Source organism: Dreissena polymorpha, chromosome 4 (genome assembly GCF_020536995.1).
Source record: "Dreissena polymorpha isolate Duluth1 chromosome 4, UMN_Dpol_1.0, whole genome shotgun sequence".
NCBI lineage: Eukaryota > Metazoa > Mollusca > Bivalvia > Myida > Dreissenidae > Dreissena > Dreissena polymorpha.
The window spans coordinates 123,708,264-123,731,354 of record NC_068358.1 but is presented as its reverse complement, the minus strand read 5'-3'; the positions used below and the strand labels follow the sequence as shown (position 1 = coordinate 123,731,354).

At 35.7% G+C, this 23,091-nt stretch overlaps 1 protein-coding gene across 4 annotated transcripts in view; it reads right to left on the bottom strand.

Moving 5' to 3' along the window:
• The window catches only part of LOC127876583 (cytoplasmic FMR1-interacting protein-like), a 77,860-nt gene extending 54,788 nt beyond the window's left edge, over positions 1-23,072 (bottom strand). For 2 of the 4 annotated variants that reach the window (XM_052421901.1, XM_052421900.1), the window contains exons 1-4: positions 22,937-23,072; positions 6,322-6,542; positions 4,692-4,769; positions 3,623-3,724 (exon numbers count right to left, since the gene is read on the bottom strand). In XM_052421901.1, the coding sequence (XP_052277861.1) occupies positions 3,623-3,724; positions 4,692-4,769; positions 6,322-6,534 (393 nt within the window). In that variant the 5' untranslated portion in view covers positions 6,535-6,542; positions 22,937-23,072. Of the gene's footprint in view, positions 1-1,329; positions 1,512-3,622; positions 3,725-4,691; positions 4,770-6,321; positions 6,543-22,936 lie in introns of all 4 variants that reach the window. The other 2 variants (XM_052421899.1, XM_052421902.1) reach the window with 2 other exon arrangements.
• Between the last annotated feature and the right edge of the window lie 19 nt (positions 23,073-23,091).

The window sequence follows — 23,091 nt, the reverse complement described above, 5'->3', positions numbered from 1 at the left end:
GTCTTTGACCTTTCACCACTCAAAATGTGCAGCTCCATGTGATACACATGCATGCCAAATATCGAGTTGATATCTTCAATATTGCAAAATTTGATCTTTGACCTTGATGGATGACCTTGACCTTTCACCATTCAAAATGTTCAGCTCCATGAGAAACGCATGCATGCCAAATATCAAGTTGCTATCTTCAATATTGCAAAATTTGACCTTTGACATTGACCTTGAAGGATGACCTTGACCATTCACCACTCAAAATGTGCAGCTCCATGAGATATGCATTGACCTTTGACCATAAAGGATGACCTTGACCTTTTACCACTTAAAATGTGCAGCTCCATGAGATATGCATGAATGCCAAATATCAAATTGCTATCTTCAATATTGCAAAAGTTATGGGCAATGTTAAAGTTTTCGGACGGACAGTCAAACAGACGAACAGACAGACTGACGGACAAACAGACAGACTGACTGACGAACAGTCAGACATTTCAAAAACTATATGCCACCCTTCAGGGGCATAAAAAAGTTATGGGGAAAGTTAAAGTTTTCAGACGGACGGACAGATGCCATATATTTGACCTTTGACCTTGAAGGATGACCTTGACCTTCCACCTTTCAAAATGTTCAGCTCCATGAGATACACATGCATGCCAAATATCAAGTTGCTATCTTCAATATTGAAAAAGTGATGGCCAATGTTAAATTTTTAGGACGGACGGAGAGACGCCATATATTTGACATTTGACCTTGAAGGATGACCTTGACCTACACCTTTCACTACTCAAAATGTGCAGCTTCATGAGATACACATGCATGCAAAATATCAAGTTGCTATCTTCAATATTGAAAAAGTTCTGGCCAATGTTAATGTTTTCTGACCGACGGACATACTCCATATATTTGACATTTGACCTTGAAGGATGACCTTGACCTTTCACCACTCAAAATGTGCAGCTCTATGAGATGCACATGTATGCTAAATATCAAGTTGCTATGTTCAATATTGAAAAAGTTATGGCCATTAAAGTTTTCAGACATACTGAGAGACTGATACACTGACTGACTGACTGACGGACAGTTCAACTGCTATATGCCACCCTACTGGGGGCATAAAAATCAACCATTTCGTTTTAGTAGCAACAATTAACAATTTGGTGTGTTATAACTTCGTGTCAAGTGCTATCCCAGTTTGAAAGTGCTATACAATGCAAACCACAGCAACACAGCAACAAATACATGGCTATAAAACCTGACATGCGCACTACAGCAACACGGCAACCAATACTGGGCTACAACAACTCTACACCGGACATGCACACCAGTGTATACCTGCGGTAGGCTGAGTAGTCATTTCTTACACTGGCCTTCATGTTTTTCAGTTCATCAAGCACAGCAAACATGTTGACAAACTTGCCAAGTGTGAGCAAGTAGGCCTCGGACACAAAATCATTCTTCTTTTCTCTGTGACAGAGTCGTTTTACTTCTCCACAAAAACGCTCTATTGCCTTTTTCTATAACATACCCAGAAACATTGCTGTTTAAGATGATGATGTCTCTCTTCATAACCTGATACATCCCAAAATAAATGAGCGGCATTATGGTAAAACCATGCTCAATTCATGTCCGTAAAGTGTTGTGCCAGATAAGCCAGGAACAACATTTTCCACTTTTATTGACGTTTTTTGTTTAAAGGAAGTCTCTTCAAAACAAAAATTCAGTCAAGGTGGAACCTGTCATCCCAGGTTAGGTTTAACTGAGAAGACACTAAATGCACATGCATTAAGCACAAGTATTAAAGGGACCATGTCAATAAAAATAGGTCTCTTATTGCATGGTAATTAATATCTGATAATATAAAGGTTTTCACCTTGTAAATGAATGAAAAATATATATATATTAACAACAAAATGAGATGTTTGATACAACAGATCAGCAATTAAATTTACACAAATTTAAACCTGAAGCAAGTATATAAATATTTATTTATATAAAATATATTAAGCCCAGTTTTCTCTGAACGCGGCTCATAAATATTTATTTCTGTAAAACAATACCCCCTTCAGGCCCTTTTTGTCCCTCTTATAGGAGGGTCGCACTGAGAGACATGCACTTTGAATCAACATACAAAATTGTTTTTACACACATACATCAATGCTATTGTTGGAAAGCAATCACTTCCTGGTTTCAGACAGGCAAGTAGCAATCTTCTCTTGAATATTGCAATCATACATGTAGATGGCATGTACATGTAGATGGCATGTTAACTAGTGCAGCATTTATACATTACGGCTGATTTACATGTAACTGAATATCAATGTTGAACTATGAAATACAAATACATTTTCTGTAAATATAAAAGCATCAGTGCATATAATCTTGAACATTTTCTTCCTGATTACTTCTCTGACGTCCAAATTTATACAAGAGATGTGTTTGTCAGAAACACAATGCCCCCTATTGCGCCGCTTTGAAATAAAATTTCAATATATCATTTGGCAGGTTTAGAAATTATCTCCCTTTTAAAGCATATTACTTCCCTTGGATTGTATTTTTTACTTTTGACCTTGAAGGATGACCTTGACCTTCCACCACTCAAAATGTGAAGCTCCATGAGATACAAATGTATGCCAAATATCAAGTTGCTATCTTCAATATTGCAAAAGTTATGGCCAATGTAAAAGTTTTCTGATGGAATGACGGACGGACAGACAGTTCAAATGCTATATGCCACCCTACAGGGGGCATAACAAGAGCTGTCAGAGGACAGCGCGCTCGACTATTCGAGTGCTTGACAGTATAACGTAAGCCATCATGGGGAAATTGTTAATATTCAATAATTTATTAGACGATCTTTCAAAAATAAAAAAAGGGAAAAAAAAATATTTGGGGGGGGGGGGGGGGGGGGGGAGGTGTGGAGGGGCAGGGATTCTGGGTTGGGGTGTGGGGTATTGTTTGGGTGGAATCCATTGTGGTAATCAGGTATAACGTACGCCATCATGGGGAAATTGTTAAAATTCAATAATTTATAAGACAATCTTTCAAAAATAAAAAAGGAGAAAAAAAATAATTTGGGGGGGGGGGGGTTGGGGGGTAGGGGTGGTTAGAGGGGGGTATAATGTGGGGGGGTGGTCATTTATTAGCAATCTTTCAAAAATAAAAAAGGAAAAAAAAAAATTGGGGGGGGGGGAGGCAGGGATTCTGGGTTGGGGCGTGGGGTATTGTTTGGGTGGAATCCTTTGTGGTAATCAGGTAAGTGTTGTTTTGTCAAAGTATTAATAAAATCTGATCATAAATAAAGAAGTTATGGCAATTTAAGCAAAATGTTAAATTATCTAAGTATAAAAGGGGCCATAATTCTGTTAAAATGCTTGATACAGTGGTCTGCTCTTGTTTATAGGTTGGGGTCATGTTGGTAAACAAGTATGCAAAATATGAAAGCAATATGTGAAAGGACATTGAAAATATTTGGGGTAGTACGCAAACTTTAACATTTGCACGCAAACGCCAACGGGAACGGCAATGCCGGGGTGAGTAGGATAGCTCCACTATATATATTTCATATATAATAGTCGAGCTAAAAATACCACAAACAACTTGCCACAGTCATTTAATATTCACAAACCTGAAAATACATGAAATCCCTGAGTTTTGAGACTGGTGGATCCAGAACCTCCACTATCTTCTGGTAGATCTCCACTCTGTTTTCTTGTTCATTGCTTTTCACCTGCAAAGCAATACCAGAAAATGGGGCTAAATACATGTGCGTAAAGTATCGTCCCAGATATGCCTGTGCAGTCCACACAGGCTTAGCAGGGACAACAATTTCCTCCTAGACTGGATTTTTGTTAAGAAGAAACTTCTTTTTAATGAAAAATTCCATAAAATCGGAAAAAGTCGTCCCTTTTTACCTTGTGCAGTCTGCACAGGGCAATCTGGGAAAAAAGTTGCTTTTTTGTCAAGTTGGAATTGTATTGTCATAAAAATAACCTCATGCAATGGTCTGTCAAAAAATATATAGCCCCTAAATAAACTTTAAAGTACTTTCTTAAAAAGATTTAAGATAACAGAAAACTAGGTGCAGTGTTGAAATAATCTAAAACAAGGGACAAAATTGTCACAAAACCAGGTTTTCATTGTGAAAAAAAATTCTGATAAAGGGAGAAAACTCAAACTGAACTTTTGAAATGAACAAACAAAATTAACCCCCTTTGTAAGTTTGTTTTTTAAAAAAATCTATTTTTAGTCGTGGCGACCTTGACATTGGAGATATTGACGTGTTTTGTGCGACACACCGTCCCATGATGGTGAACAAATGTGCCAAATGATTTTAAAATCTCACAATGAATGACATAGTTATGGCCAGGACAAGCTCATTTATGGCCATTTTTGACCTTTGAACTCAAAGTGTGACCTTGACCTTGGAGATATTGACGTAATTATTTCGCGCGACACACCGTCCAATGATGGTAAACAAATGTGCCAAATGATTTTAAAATCTGACAATGAACGACATAGTTATGGCCCGGACAAGCTTGTTCCGCCCGCCCGCCAGCCAGCCCGCCCGCATTCGCCAATCTAATAACCAGTTTTTTCCTTCGGAAAACCTGGTTAATAATGAAAATTAACACATATAAAGTCTGTAATTTCCAGAAATATGTGGTGTTAAGTTTGATGCTTGATTTCCTACCAACCTGAGGCAGTGCCCGTGAGCAGCAACGCCACGTGTAGATCATCACAGCATACTCCTTGCCTTCCTCCAATAACTTGTTCTGCAAAAAATACCAGCCACATCATGTGAAAATGGGTCTTATACCAAATGTGGCCAGGTTAGCTTGAGAGCAGTCTGCATATCTCGGCAGTCTTGTCAGGAGCTACCTGTCCGCTTATGAGAATATGAACCTTTTGAGACTTATAGCAGATAGGGTAACTCTGGACCAGACTGCACAAATGCGCAGGCTGGTCTGGAGCTACGGCTGCAACGCTGGCTGCATATGCCATAAGACCACATTTCCAATTACCTGTCTCATAAGGGATATTGCTCTTGTATACTATGAACACTCTACTTACAGAGAAATCAGTTGAATTGAAAATGTTACAAAACATTCTGAAAAGACAATATAAGTAGTTTTCATAAAGAAACTGAACAAATTATTCATGTTCAACTAATAATTACCCAAAAAGCAATGCAAAAAATAGTTACAATTCTGAGCGGAGTATAATAAAACAAAATCCCCATGACTGTTATGCATTATATTTGTCGATCATGTGAGAATGGAAATAATCTTCATTGTTTATTGGGCAGTAAACAATTTCTTGTCCTTCTAATGTGAGGCTATACAAACGCTAAGACCATCTTCGTTTAATTCCTCGTTTCATATGCATAAGACCTAAAAGACATCAATACTTACCTAATCGACAATGATAAATGCAAACAATTATATAAATTAAAACAGAATGGAACATTCTAAAATAAAACAAAATAAAACAAGGGACAAAATTGTCACAAAACCAGGTTTTCATTGTGAAAAAAAAATCTGATAAAGGGAGAAAACTCAAACTGAACTTTTGAAATGACCAAAAAAAATTAACCCCCTTTGTAATTTTTTTTTTTTTTAAATCTATTTTTAGTCGTGGCGACCTTGACATTGGAGATATTGACGTGATTCTTTCGTGGGACACACCGTCCCATGATGGTGAACAAATGTGCCAAATGATTTTAAAATCTCACAATGAATGACATAGTTATGGCCAGGACAAGCTCATTTATGGCCATTTTTGACCTTTGAACTCAAAGTGTGACCTTGACCTTGGAGATATCGACGTAATTATTTCGCGCGACACACAGTCCAATGATGGTGAACAAATGTGCCAAATGATTTTAAAATCTGACGATGAACGACATAGATATGGCTCGGACAAGCTCATTTATGGCCATTTTTGACCTTTGAACTCAAAGTGTGACCTTGACCTTGGAGATATCGACGTAATTATTTCGCGCGACACACCGTCCAATGATGGTGAACAAATGTGCCAAATGATTTTAAAATCTGACAATGAACGACATAGTTATGGCCCGGACAAGCTTATTCCGCCAGCCCGCCAGCCCGCCAGCCAGCCAGCCCGCCAGCCAGCCAGCCCGCCCGCATTCGCCAATCTAATAACCAGTTTTTTCCTTTGGAAAACCTGGTTAATAAAACATTTCTAAAATAAATACACTCAAACTTGAACATACATTAAATGAACCTTCAGCTTCACCAACAGAATAGAAAGCTTATTATACTACACAAGACACACATGTAAACAACAACCACACAAACATACCAGGTCAGCATGCACTGTTGCCTCCTCTATGTATCTGGCAACACCGGTCACATAGGCAGCTCTGTCCTCGAAGTTGGTGTCAAAGTTGGTCTGATAGTGAATGGAGAGAGACAGTGCCTCGATGCATGGCTGCTGATCTGGCAAAGGCAGCTCATCCAGCACATCCACATTCTGCAAGGCATCTGTCAAGGTCACCTTGGTACCCGCCGCCATGGTTGGTTCTGTAAAATGTTAAGAAAATCTATACATAAATGTATCTGGGTAGATTTTCAGGGCAGTTTTACCCAAGGGTAGGTTCAAATTGTACGCTCTCTGATATGTTTTAAAGCTTCATACAATTTGAAGTAGTCTTTCTGGACTGTAATAGGCTGTTTTCCTTACAACTGGGCCAAATTGTACACTCTCTGAGATGTTCATACATTTAGCTCTTCAGGGATTCTAAGAGCTGTTTAACATCAGAGCTAGGCCAAATGGTATGCTCTCCAAAATATTAGGAAGTGTCAGATACTAAGCCTTTCAGGGCTGTTCTAACAGCAATTTCAGCATGTGATACCTCAGACAAGTCAGGCATCGCCATAAAGCAGATGGTCTTTAATAATTATATTACGCATGATTCTTAAACAGCTAATTTCACAGCATGGGTGTTTTGTTCCTCTTTAGTTTACCAAATGGGTAATGGTTGGATCATTAGACAATCAGACATGCACTATTCTCCATTGTGAAGTCTTTTAACTTGACCATAGAAGGTATACATTTTTAACATTTGGCTGAAGGCTATTGAATTAACATGTAGCAAAATTGTGTTCTTAAAACCCAAATCAACACCTTTTGTTCGACTTCGTACATGTATGCTTTCAGCAGACTACTATATTATTATTATTATATGATTATTCTTTACATGTGTCTTTTAATGGCGTAAGTATTTGCTCGAATTTACGTAAGAACTGTCAAAGAAATAATTCATAGTGAAAAATCCAGGAGTACATTTTGTAAAGAGTACTGCACTAAAGGGCAGAATCAAAAGCCATACCTGTATGGTGACATTTTCTTTATCTATAATATTTTAAATTCAAAGAATTTCTGTGTCAAATACTTTTAATTAAGATTCTTAAGCAAATTTTTTTATTTGTCATTAAATATTTCAAAAATTACTTAAACAAGAGCTGTCACCATAGGATGACTTATGCCCCCTATAAAAGCTTGATAGAAGTTATGAGCTTTTTTCAAAACCTAAACGCAGATTTCGAAACCTAAACGAGGACCCTAACTTCAAGGTCAAGGTCACAGGGGTAAAAATTTGTACGCGTATGGAAAGGCCTTGTCCATATACACATGCATACCAAATATGAAGGTTATATATCAAGGGACATAGAAGTTATGAGCATTTTTCGAAACCTAAACGCAGATTTCGAAACCTAAACGCGGACCCTTAAGTTCAAGGTCAAGGTCACAGGGGTAAAATTTTGTGTGCGTATGGAAAGACCTTGTCCATATACACATGCATACCAAATATGAAGGTTATATCTCAAGGCATAGAAGTTATGAGCATTTTTCGAAACCTAAACGCAGATTTCGAAACCTAAACGCGGACCCTAAGTTCAAGGTCAAGGTCACAGGGGTAAAATTTTTGTGCGTATGGAAAGGCCTTGTCCATATACACATGCATACCAAATATGAAGGTTATATCTCAAGGGACATATAAGTTATGAGCATTTTTCGAAACCTAAACGCAAAGTGTGACGAAAGACAGACAGACGGACAGACAGACGGACAGTCCGATCACTATATGCCCCCTTTTCTTCGAAAGGGGGCATAAAAATTAAAAGATTTTCAGCCTGAAAACAGCCTGTTTTTGTTGAGCAGTTCTGAATGGTGAGAGGGGGGTATTAATTAGTAATGCACAGCACTCTGCCATGTGGCCCTTGATCTTTCCCTAACTGTATGTACATGTATTGTTTAGTTGACCACATTGTTCCATTTCACTGATGGATGCAATATAACATAGCTATATTTCTGGAAGAAAAAGCAAAAACTGTTAAATACAATTTGAAGGAAGAAATTTAAGAAATGTAAGTGGCTACATTTACTTCAGAATTATCATCTGAAGAAAGGCAAATGTGTATTAAAAGTGTTTTCTCTCTATGATAAGGCACTTGATTGAGATGACTGCAAGGAAGCATGAAGTGGTTACCCATAAACTCCTGAAGCACATGATAATTGGTTCAAGAATTTTTGTGTGTTCTGGTAACATAAAACAGAAATGAAAACATAAGGATATAATATAAATTGATGTGATATCATTTATTTATACTTGGCTATCATTTTCTAAAACAAGAGGGCCAAGATGGCCCTAGTTCGCTCACCTGAGAGGAGTCAGTTCATTCAATCTTTACCAAACGTCAAACTTGACCTAGATGTTGTCCAGACAAACATCCTGGTCAAGTTTCATCATTATTGAACCAAAACTCTAGCATATGGAGTGTTTTTGTTTTTGTAAGATTTGACCTGGTGAACTATATTTTGAGTTGACCAAACATCAAACTTTGCTTACAAAAATAAATATTATGACCAAGATTCATAAAATCTGAAACAAAATTGTGACCTCTAGAGTGTTTACAAGGATTTTGTATAATATAATGAAAATTTGGACAATCTAAGGGCAATAATTATGGCATTAATTATGTGATATATATAAAACCAATCTTTGTACCAAGTTTCATGATGATTGGGCAAAAAATGTGATTTCTAGAGTGTTCACAAGCTTTTTTTACTATATAAATATAAGAAAACTGCCCCTCCCCCCCCCGGCAACCATGTTATTTAACTGACCGGAACCATTTTCGAACTCAACTCTCATATCAAAGAAACAAAATTCTGACCAAATTTCATGAAAATTGGGCCAAAAATGTGACTTCTAGATCGAGTGTTCACATGTTTTCACTATATACATAGAGAAAAATTGCCCCGCCCACTGGCGGCCATGTTTTTTCACCAATCTGGACCATTTTCGAACTCGTCTGAGATATCAATAAAACCAATGTTTTGACCAAATTTCATGATGATTGGGCAAAAATTGTGACTTCTAGAGTGTTAAAAAGGTTTCTATAAAGCCAAATAAGGAAAACTGCCCCCCCCCCCCTGGCAGCCATGTTATTCAACTGACCGAACCATTTTCGAACTCAACTCTCATATCAAGGAAACAAATGTTCTGACCAAATTTCATGCAAATTGGGCCAAAAATGTGACTTCTAGAGTGTTCACATGTTTTCACTATATACATATAGAGAAAAATGCCCCCCCCCCCCCCCCCGCAGCCATGTTTTTTAACTGACCGGAACCATTTTCGAACTCAACTCTCATATCAAGGAAACAAATGTTCTGAATGTTCTGAACAAATTTCATGAAAATTGGGCCAAAAATGTTACTTCTAGAGTGTTCACATGTTTTCACTATATACATAAAGAGAAAAATGCCCCGCCATGTTTTTTCACCGATCTGGACCATTTCCAACTCGTCCGTGATATCAATAAAACCAATGTTTCGACCAACTTTCATGATGATTGCGCAAAAATTGTGACTTCTAGAGTGTTTACAAGGTTTCTCTATGGCCAAAAAAGGAAAACTGCCCCGCCCACTGGTGGCCATGTTTTTCAACGGACCAAAACCACTTTTGATCTCGACCAACATATCATTAAGGCAAACATTTTGACAAAGTTACATGAAGATTGGGCATGAAATGTGACTTCTACAGTGTTTACAAGGTTTATCTTTTTTTTACCTAGTTTTTGACCCAGCATGACCCAGTTTCGAACTTGATCGAGATATTATTGGGACAAATCTTCTGACCAAGTTTCATGAAGATCCGACATGAAATGTGGCCTCTAGAGTGTTTACAAACCAAATGTGGACGACGGACGGACGGAAGACGGACAAAGACCAGTCACAAAAGCTCACCTGAGAAATCAGGTGAGCTAAAAATTAAATAATTAACAGATATTGTCATAACTGGCATTACATAGTAATTTCTTACAAATTAAGAACCAAGGCATATATTGAGTAACAATTTTGCTACAAAATATTCATAATATCACTCAGTAATAAATGTAGCTTAATTGCATCGAAATCTTGGTGCTTCCTGACTTTTAAGTTCAACAATTATATGAGATTTGATCTCATTACCTTTTTTTCTCTGTTACCTAGTCTTGAACCAGTCTAGATACGACCAGTCAATACAAACATTCTGACTAATAGTAATATATATCATAATTTTGTCATAAAACTAGGAACTCATTAAGTCTTCAGGAGTCCTTATAAAGATTTTCTGAATTTGACTTGGTGACCTTTTTTTACCCAACATGACCCACATTTAAACTAGGCATTGATATTGTAAAGCTGAACATTCAGTTTCTCCCAGATTGAATCATAAATGTGGAATCTTTGGTGGTTACCAGGTTTTCATAAATAAAAGAAGAATTCAATAGCAAACAAGCAAATTCGTTGAATTGATGTCCCCTGCCAAGATGCTTTTGGACACAAAATTGTTTTATTTGACACTCAGCTAAAAAAGCATTTTTTTAAGATACAAAGGGCCATAACTCCATTATTAACAGATGGTGTACAATGCCATTTGGCGTGCATGATCCTCTTATCCATATATATATACTCATACCAAGTTTCAATGAAATCTGCCAAAAAACTTCCAAGATATGGCTCCGGACACAAAAGTGCTTGACGGACGGATGGAAGGACGGACAACGCCAAAACAATATCCCTCCATAGGCGGGGGATAAAAAGCAAGGTGAGCAGAATAAACTGTAAGGCCAGTGGATGTAAGACCTTCTTGCCCTGCTGGTTGAGTGCTTCTGGAAAAAAAATGTACATGCCCCACTGGGCTCATGCAAATAAAGTCAAAACAAGGCTTGTGACCCTATATTTTTATTTCACAAAGTATAATACTATTTGTATTTATAACTCACATACAAATTATTAAAAATTACAACTCATGCATTCCTTCATTTTAAGTGGCAAGAAAGACTTCATTTTCTGAGAATTAGGCAAGGCCATCCTTAAAAAATTGTTTGTTTGGCATACCCTGACCCAGGTAAATTTGGGTGGGTCGGTAGGTAGGGATTTAATTTTTTTTTAGTAATTTTTTTTCTCACATTGAGCTCCGACATATACCAAACTGAAAGGTAATTATCAAATAAAGCTCCAAGTCTTCTGCCTCATGAAAGGAAATTGGTAAAGATTTTTGTTCTGCACCGTCCGTATCACCGCATGTGTATTCGTAAGTTTATTTTTTCTATAAAGAACTTCTTTTCATTTACTTATTTTTTATACCACTTTTGCCATCGGCCGTTATATTGTATGCAGATGACAATATCAACTGTGTATTCCATTATCTGCGCATGAATGACCCAATATTACCCGATAGCGAACTCAATATTGATTGGCCTGCTACCATATGCGCTTCAAATTGTTCATGGAAACAAAGAGATAAATAGTTTTAAAAAAACACACCGGATTAAAATGGCGGATGTTTTCAATGAAATTAACGGGATTTAAGCATATTTGCAAATTATATTTTTCTAGAGCCAAATTCGCTATACTTTCGCAAATGGCGAACGACAGCGCGAGCCCTGTAGTAGCGAGCATTTATTCCAATAATAACAGGTTCGCAATGCTCGCGCTGTCGTTCGCCATTTGAGTCATTTGCAAAACTATTGAAAATTTGGCTCAAGAAAAATCTAAATTGCGAAAATGCGAAAATCTAGTAAAATTTCGTTGAAAACATCCGCCCTTTTTAATCCGGACTGGTTTTCTATATTTGTCTCTTTGTTTCAATGAAAGTGTTTGCAATTCTAACAGTTAACGAAACCCAGTCTTTACCCGATTAGACATTGCTTGACCTTATTGTTAATGAAGTGCACATGGTAGCTGGCAAATCAGCATTGAGGTCGCTTACACATGACATGACGTTGTCGAATGAAACGTGAGAACGGGTGGAGCTATCGGATAATATTGGGTCATTCATGCGCAGATGTTGTATAATTTGAATAAACATTTAATATCGCCGTCTGCCTCCAAAATAGCGACCGGTCGGAACGTCGTATAAAGAGATAAGCAAATGAAACAAAAATGTGACAATACCTGTCAATAAATATTTCTAAGCTGACCACTTTTTATCTTTCTACCGAATATTTACCGATCTGAATTAAAGAGTGATAATTAATTAATTAGTTATATGGCGATAATATTACACATCTCTGCCAATTGCCGAATTGAATTGAACGGTGATAATTCATTAATTTGTTGTTTTTTTACTCCCACACTATCCTTAACAACATTAGCGTATTTTAATTAAAGGGATACAAGAAAAACAAGAGCGGTATAATTGTATTTAAAGTCTAATTAATCGCATATGCATATGTCAAATAAATAGGTGACTCAAATAAATACCGGTACGCGTTTTGTTCATTGCTATTCTAGATATCCTTGAAAGAGCATTCAATTAAATGATGCAAATAACCGGAAAGGATAAAAAGCGGAAAGTGACAAAAAAAAAATTCAGTCGGGCACTAAAAAGATTTTAGTGGGTCGGTCGGGTTATGCCAAACAAAAGAATTTTTAAGGATGGCCCAAAATGAAAGTTTTTTCATTAAAATATATCAAATAAATGAAAGTGTTGTGTTAACACTAGCACAGTTATCTGCTTTAATTTGTAATTAATGTGGAAATTCAATAAAGAGGACCAATATGCTATATGCTGTTTGAGTCGTGGGTAATTTCCATAAAGTGGTTACATCACAAATATTTTATAAACATATACATGTATGACTATGAATCATTATAAATATATTTATTAACCTTTGGTCTTTATATTTGCTGATATTTTTCAAATGTCTATCATCTGATATAATAACAAATAATCGATTGTCTTGATAGTGTAAAACTGACAACTTGAAAATGTTTTCTTGTTCATTGGTGTATTCTGATCGGCTATTCCAATTTCAAGATTTGAATACTATAAATAGTGTTTAAAATGTCAACAGACGATGTCGTTTGGAATATACTCATAAATAAACGATTTTGTGTTATTTAGAAACATTATATAAACAATTTATAAAAGAGGAAATATTTGATCAGAGCTCTGAATTTGATCAGCAAAACGATGGTGACCTGGTCAAGACTTTTTTCTGTATTGATTGCATAATGTGGGAATGTTCTATCACATAATTTCACGCAATCTCTATAACCACAACTCTAACAGACTCAACAAGAAACTACCATACCAGGGCCCTCTCTACACTTTGGGGGATGGGGGCCGAGGCCCTTAAAGGGGGGAATTTCGAGTCGTTTTGGGCGAAAAGGGGAATTTTAGAAGATCTTTTCACCAACCATTCAACACCTAAAATTGCTATATTTTAATGTGATTTACATTAATATACATTTAATCAAAGGTTAGTAGCACGATACCAGCTGGCAACATAGGCATACGAGTAAAAAAAAAAATTTTTTTTTAGAGGGGGGGAATTTTTAGCTGAAATAGGGGGAAAAAGTATGCTTTTTGCATGGGGGAAGCCGCCGATATTCGGCAGTAAAAAGTGCCAAACGAGGGCCCTGCATACAATGCATGGAATATGGATACATTTGAATTATTTTAATTGAAGTAAGATTTTGAAATTGAATTACACCTGTTTTTTTCTGATTTTGGCGGTTTGCTTTTTTTTACAAGTGTAGTAATTTGAGTGAAACAAAATACTTGGAGGGAATGCGTGTGACGCCATCACGAGGGTCTATTTCTTGATGTACACAAAATTATTTGAGGACCCGCTTGATACAAGGGCACTGTACAATACAACAAAATAAACAGCATGCCTGAGTCAATGTGAACACCTGATTCTTGTTATAATATATAATTAGAATAAGGTCTTTACCAGCATTAGGCCACTGGAGGATATATGTTGCAAACAAAGTTAACACATATTAAATTTTGAAAATTAACGCAACAACTTGCAATGAGCTGGGTGGCAGACGTTTCCCCCCCCCCCAAGACGTTTCCTCCCCAGATGTTTTGTCCCTAGATGTTTCACCCCCATTTTGGGGGTGAAACGTCTACATAATATGAAAATGTATATTAGAAGTAGATATTTGTAATAATGCCGGGATATGAGAAAAAATAACTTTATCGATTAGTATTAAAATTCAGTGCATTTTAAGTGTCTTAATAATTAATTTATTTATTTTTTTATTTAAGTTGATTGAGTCCTGAGTGAGTAAAAGCAAAGACCTATAGAATACATTTTAAAGGTCTTTGGTAAAAGTGACTGGGTGATTTTTTTTTAAGGTTGTTTTTAGGGAAGCCTCAAACAAATTTTACCAACTAAATAGATCTAATGATAATTGTTTTTAGAAGTGTCTGAAATTTTTCTTTCATTAATTGAGATCCTTGAAAAATTTAGTAAAAGCACAGCTTTGATGTTCTTTGATGGTCATTTTAAGTGGAATCGTATGTTACTTAAACAATTATTACTATTGTATTAATAAATTGAGTAAAAGCACACCTTTGATGTTCTTTGATGATCATTTTAAGTGGAATAGTATGTTACAAATAATAGTTATGAATGAAGATAAGCCATAAGTTGTGATTTTTAATGAAGAATAATAACTATATTCAAATTTTAACTGAAACACAAATTATTTTGACTAAATAAATATCATATTGGTATATTTATTTTGAGTAAATACAATTGTTATGTTACATTTAAATTATAATGGCCCAATACAGCTAGTATGAACATTTTTCATTGATTTGTAGTACTCAGGTGTTCCCTCTCAAAAATATTTTTTTTAAATTAAAGGAAACTCAAGGATGAAAATATTTTCACAACCAGGCAAATAAATAGGAAAGCTATGTTTTCACTAATATAAAGTAATAACACACACCTACCATTAAACAATATATCAGGCACTTATGGTGCAATATACAAGCGGTAATTGGATTAGCAAGTGTATATTACAAGATAACAGCTATTGTATAAAGGGGTACTTATGGTGCAATATACAGGCCCATTAATCAGCATTGATGAGATTAGGTGACATCTTTGAAGGGGGATAGTCATTCATAAGATGAGATTAGCACATTATCATACAAACCATTATTAAATAGTTTATCACTGTTTTAATTATTATCCCCACGCTTTTTGAAAAAAAGGTGGGGATATTGTGGTTATCTCCGCCGTCCGTCCGTCTGTCTGTCCGTCCGGGCCACTATCTCCTCCTACACTAAAAGCACTAGAACCTTGAAACTTACACACATGGTAGCTATGAGCATATGTGCGACCCTGCACTATTTGGAATTTTGATCTGCCCCCTGAGTCAAAAGTTATAGCGGTTGGGGTGGGGCCGCGTCAGAAATTATCACTCATTTTTTTAGGTTATTTTACATTTACTTCTTTATTTCTACACCGATTCACTTCAAATTGATACTGGACCTCTCTTATGACAATACGGTCAATCTCAACCATGCATGGCCCCATTCCCAACCCTGGGGCGCCCCGCCCACATAGGCCACACCCACCAAAAATTTCCATTTACTGTATTTTTTTCATTTCTACACGGATTCACTTCAAATTGATACTGAACTTTTGTTATGACATTAGGGTCAATCTCAACTATGCATGGCCCCAATCCCAACCCTGGGGCGCCCGCCCACATAGGCCACACCCACCAAAAAATTCCATTTACTATAATTTTTTCATTTCTACACGGATTCACTTCAAATTGATACTGAACTTCTCTTATGACATTAGGGTCAATCTCAACTATGCATGGCCCTATAACCAACCCTGGGGCCCCGCCCACATAGACCACACCCACCCAAAATTGCCTTTACTATAATTTCTTCATTTCTACACCGATTCACTTCAAATTGATATTGAACTTCTCTTATGACAATACAGTCAATCTCAATTATGCATGGCCCCATTACCAACCCTGGGGCGCCCCGCCCACATAGACCACACCCACCCAAAATTGCCTTTTACTATAATTTCTTCATTTCTACACCGATTCACTTCAAATTGATACTGAACTTCTCTTATGACAATACGGTCAATCTCAACTATGCATGGCACAATTACCAACCCTGGGGCGCCCTGCCCACATATGTCACACCCACCCAAAATTGCCTTTTACTATAACTTCTTCATTTCTACACCAATTCACTTCTAATTGATGATGAACTTCTCTTATGACAATACGGTCAATCTCAGCTATGCATGGCCCCATTACCAACCCTGGGGCACACCTAGGTCAAACATTCGGCGTGGGGATACGCGTCGGCCTCTGCCGCGCCATTTCTAGTTATAATTGAATTGATTTGAATTGACTTTTTTTTTAAATTCATAAAGTCATTTATTTTCCCTTAAATTCCACAAATTCATTTAATAAAAAAGTTTATTTGTTGTTTTTTTGCTTTTAAATATTATTAATATCATTAAGTTAAATTATTTAAATATCAATTAGTTTTATTACATTTGCTAATTATATTATTAATAATGAAATAATGCGCATGGAAAGTTCAATTCTGTTTTAATTAATTTAGTCTAAATTAGTTATTAGTAAAAAATAAAATATCAGTGACATCCAATAATTTGATAATAAACATATGAATGAATGAAAAAAAATGTTGACAGTTACAAAGTTAATTTATTTATCATATTTAACTGTTACACGGAAAAACAGTTTTTATAGCATCCCAAGCTGATTTTTTTAAAGCCATATTTGTTAGTTTATTCATAACATCATGAAAGTGCTCCTTAAAACAAACTCAGAACTCTTTGAATTTTTCAAATTTCTCTACTAGGTCCTAATTTATGGGAATTTTAAGTTGCGGAATTTTCACCAAATTAAGCCACTTTTTTGGTCTGTAGAAGACCAAATTTGCAGGAATTCACGGCACCGACGCTGATAATATTTTTATATAAATTGTTATAAAAAAATTATTTATCAATATATCTTTATGAAAATTGGTATGCACATGTAAATTGACATGCTCTTTTCATTTTTCATGTCTATTTTTGTCTATCTTTAAGTGCAAATTATTTTTTCCTATAAAAAACCATGTGTGATGTACGTGGGTTTTTTTAATTATCAGTCGTTGCATCTCTGCAGCACATATTCATAGGACTGATGTAATTTTCAAACTGGTTCCTAATCTATTGATAGTGTGCATATACATCTTGTTAATATATATATAAAGACATTAAACAAACATGTATTTGAACAGAAAACTTTTATTTTACCAATATTTCAAAGTAATACCAATATTCCAAAGCAAACAAATACATGTAGCAAATAAAAAACCAGTAAAAACATGTTATTTACAGGAATAATATACAGAAAATTGTTAATTCCTTTTTAACTGTATTATTTCTCTCTCTCTTTATAATATATATATATATATATATATATATATATATATATAAACTATATACAATTTAGAATTAACATAAATTACAAGAAAGCAACATCAGCCAGTGATACATCAAAATATATACAATTTACAGTATCGCGTTAAATACATGTATCTACAATTTACTAACCTAAAAAACACCTTGCTGAATGTTTGGTAAGCTTTTGTTATGTCAGCATGTTCTGCAACAAACCAAAGTCTTCCAGAGTTTTTACATTCTGGCATGAAACCATGCCTTAAAATGAACCGAGGGTTCACTTGTTGTTCATCTTTAAGGGTTGGCCAAATGTAATGTCCTGTATTTTTGGTTTGCGCTAAAAAGTGAACAGTGAGAGTTTTTGAATCGTCAGAAACCTGATGAACTATACCCGGGTACCAGTTGTCCTGGTAGGCCACAGCAACATATTCATTTTTGACAAATTGTATGTCGTCATTCATGTTGATTAATTCGGCTTCATTTTCAATTTCTTCAGCAATATCGTGTTTTCGTTTCCTTCCTTTCTTCTGATTTTCAGTTGACATGTCTTTATTTATTTCATTTAAAACATTCTTCTCACATGAAATGTGTTCTTCTCGCAGTTTCTTCCCTTCTTTCCGAGCATTTTTTAACAAACTGGAACGGTCATTTGAGGACATTTTGTCGAACCAATTCATCAAGTTCACTCGACTTTGTTTGATAATTTGCACTGATGAATGGTGATGCAGGGACACATTGGGCCTACGTCTTTGCGAGCTGTCCAAGTCCCCGAAGTGATGTTCACAGCTCAGGTTTGTAGAGTGAGCAAACTTCGTGTGGTCGAGGTCTTCTTCGCTTGGCATGGCACCAAATTGTCCACCGGGCAAAAAGTCAACCAACTGTTTATCGATACACCTAACCATTCCACTGGCAACAACGCTGATGGTATCAAGCAACAGTGTGTCCTCTAGGTCTCCACTTAACAACTTCTTCATGAAGAGGTTCCGTTAGGTATATCGGCGACATCCTCAGCCGCCCACTGTCTGTCGGTTATAAGCAGCTTTGGGTTGTTGACGCAGTCGCTCAAGTACATCCTCAAGCTCTGAACACTCTTGTACAGGAGGAGATAAGGTACTGACCCTGATGTTACAAGGTTCCAGTATGGGCCAGTCACCTTGACAAAAATGAGTCCATAACACTTAAGCATGGTTTTGATTCGTTCGCACTGCAAGTCCGCCTTAACTGAGATGAGCTTTCTATTAGGCAGCTGCACAGTATTTAAAACTGACTTCACGCCTGAAACATAAAAGCATTCCTATAAACATTTATCTGAAGTTTACAAAACAAGAGTAAAAAATTTATTGAATAATTTCCAATTATTTAAATTCGACTAGATTTATTGACATTTAAAATGATCTGTAATTTATTTAAAATTGAAATTATTATATGTTCAACATTATATTTTATAGTATTATACCATATTGGTAAATTGTTATGTTAATTGATGACATACATTAAATGCACTGTTTCATGTATTTCAAATATTTATTTTTGTTTCAGGTAAAATAAAAAATACACTTAAAAGAGGGAGAAAATCTGCCTATTACCATTTTTGCTACAGTGTGCCTCCCATCTGTCATGCAGGCTAAGGTGGTCACCAGCAGGTCCAAATGTTTCAGAGACCATGCGGACCACACGCTCGACGACTGTTCCGGTCTTCCTCCATGACTTGAACTGGGACAAACTGTCACGCCCTAACGGGCCATCTGACTCAACCATTTTGTTTTCAAAGTTCTTAACATCTTCACATGAATACTTGTGAAACCCAAGCAAAACATGGGCCATACAGTGGAAATGTTTAACCTATATTTTGTCACTTTCTGTAGTCATTTCTAACTCTTCATCTCGCCACTCATCAAGAAGTCTATCTGCAGCTTTTTCGTTGCTTGCACGATCTGACATACTGAACGCAAGTTTGTTCAATGAATTCCTCACAAAAGAATCTGCATCGGCTGCTGTCTGTACTTCTGAGAGTTCTTTTATGTGTTTTTTTGTAGTCTCATTGATGGCTTTTGCAGTTTCATGAGCAACTCGCGTGAATCCAAGGCTCATTACTTCACCACTATCAAGGGTGATTGATGTATCCAGGATCGTTTGTTTTTTTCTACTTGTTCCATCTCTGTTTATGCCAAAACTTGAAGATGATTCAATCCTTTCCGCAATGAATTTTTTGGCAAGATAATGTCCTTCATCAATGATAGCCTGTGTTGTCGACTTTGATGGTAAATCAGAACTATTTAAATCTCTTGCAAACAAGTGTGAAGAAACAACTTGCACAACCTTCGGAATTTTTTCAACTGCAACTTCCAGTCCAGCAAGTTCAATAACACAGAGTCGTACATTGTCACTGTAGGAGCCATCAGCTTTTTTGGTATTTACATTGTCTCTCAATTTCTCTTCAAGTTCATTAATTTCAGATAACAATGACCGAATTTCTTTGTCTTTGTTGAGAATTTTGACTTTCAGAGATTTGACTTCTTCTCCATCAATTTCAGTTTTGAATTTGCTTTTTACTTTTTTTAGACTTCGCTTGAAGTACATGTAGTTCACTGACTTTTTTCGCTTAGAACTGCACAACTGCAAACGTTCAACTTGTTTTTGCAGACTTTCATTTTCATTCAAAAGTTGTTGAACATGATCTTCTGAGTTGAGAAGGGATTTTTTTTACATGATCAACTATTTGAGGTTGCATCTTGCCAATTTCCACATCACGTTGAACTTCATTGGCACTTGATTTTTTCTGTCGCTTCTCATACTCATAGTCATTAATGAGTTTTTCTTGTTTTAATATTTTCATGTTTGCCTCATTAAGTTTTTTTCTAGTTTCATGTGCTCGTGCATCTCGTTTCTCAACATTTTGTACCGAATAATGTCCCTTTAAATTCTGCTAAGTTTGAAAAGCCTTTGACTTTTTTTTTTCCGTTCAACTTTTTGCTGATTTCACTGGCATTTTTTATCTGGTACTTCAGTGTACTGTCATTTAATTCTGTTGGCTGTAACAGTCTCAACCACTCAAATAGTATGTTTAATGGACGATTCACCTTGTTTGCATACCATCTTAATTCAAGAACAAGTCCATTGGTCAGACGTTCTAGTGTTATGGGCTGAATGGTAGAGTCATTCAAAGCCTGGCAAGTTAAACCAACTTGCTCGCAATAAGGGCCAGGGAAGTCCATTCTGATATCCTGCCACCAGATGGCACTTATCTGTATTACAACTGAAATACACCTGAAAGTAAATAAAATAAAATTAAAATAACAGTCTTTCTTGAACAATTAAGTTTACTCTTTGTTTGTTTTTGGTTATTACTTAAGTCTTAAGTTAAGTTGAAAGTTAAGTTATTCTGTTTTCTGCACATGTAATATTATACTTATTTAAATATTGAAACAACTTAATAATAAAAATCCTTAATACATATATAATATTTTTATTATTATTTATTCAAAGCAAAATCAATCAATGTACGCAAACTATTTGGTACATTATTGTATATGTTTTTAAATCGCTGTCCGAAATGATGCGTATCCTAAGATTATATACAGTGGTGTTTACAGATATTTTTACAATTCAAACGTCCTTACAAAACGAAAATTCCATATTAGTGACATAACACACAATTAAATATTAGATATATGGAATAACACCCACTGTACTGTTGTTCTTTTGCTTAATGAGGCTTTATTCTGCTAATATTTCGTTAATTTTTCGCTAAGCGAAGGAAATACAAAATGGCTGCCATTGCTACGGCCGAGAAGATTTTGGGATTTTCATAACCACTGAACTTTGAACAAAAATGCGGTCAGGTAAACCTGAACCGATTTGGTCATGACATATATCAAATTAAAGCTTAGAATATGTACTTTTTAATGATATAAGATTTATTTGTACATACCGATTAAGATTCAGACAAATTCACGTAGACTTTGGTCCTTTGTATCACAATTGTTTACAAGCCGATTTTAACGGAAGTTGCATCATCACGAAGGGGAATTCCTCCTCTGATTGGTTAATTTTACTTCATAAATATTCATTAGGATTTACGTCACCGCAAAACATGTGGAAAATACCCACCGTCACCAAACCGTGTCCACCATATTGCACTCTACCGCGGACATGTGAAAATGCCGATAATCTGCATTGTTCAATAATTAAGCAACGAATTATAACACTTATCCTTTATAGATTTTCATGAAGTAAAAACCATAATAAAGAAAATTGTATTCTCTTTAATCTGATATATAAATTATTATTATACACTTAGTGAAAAACAATTAATTATGCTGTTAAATTATATGACCATCAGAAAATTACTATCGGCGAATCGATTATCGGGTTTTGCTGGGGATGCTAGTTTTTAAATTAATTTAAATTTGATTTTACCATTTTTCAATTCACCAATTGACCATATTTAATTGGATTAAAAACAACAAACAACTACAATTTCACAACCCTGCCCAGGTTTACTCAAACTGACATAAGGTGTTAATTGTATATTCAAAACGGGTCTTGATTACACATTATTCTTGGTTGCATTTGTGTTCCCAAATGAAAAACATGTATAAGATACTCAGTAAGATTTTAAGAATATTCCATTTATTCCACTAGTACACCAACATGCACCTACAAATGATTTACTTGCAACCCTTACACAGTTAAACCCTCCAAAAACAATTATAAAACAAAAAAAAACCATACCAGCTGCTTCATAGATATTAAAAGTTAATTAAGACTTCATAAACAAAATGATAATTTTGATAATAAAAAAAAAAGATTATAATTCAACAAAACAATTATAAATTTATTGGGGGGGGGGGGGGGAAACGCCTTGGGGGGAGGGGGAACGTCCGGAATACCACTTTGTTTAAAGTATACAATAAAAGTGCAAAAAACTTGAAATTTTATTTGGCGAGCTGCACAAAATAATGGTGATCCAACGAAATATTGATTAACATTTTAATTTAAAAAGCAGCAAATAAAAATGTTTTAAATTTGTAAAATGTCAAGACTCTTCTGAAAGTGCCAGACATTTTGATCTTGCTCAAAATGAGAAAACTTTGCAACCAAATGTAAGCAAAACCAATCCTTTTTCATGTGGCATTTTTGTAAGTGAACGTTATTTTTACCAAAATAGCATCATCCAAAGTTCTTCATAAATTGTCAATTGTTCCGGACAAAAAATGGCAAATGATTTACTTCCGGTAAGTTTTGCAATGCCATTTATATTAAATAAGTATTCAGTAGGCGCACCGTTTTCAATGGTTACACACCACCAATTCTT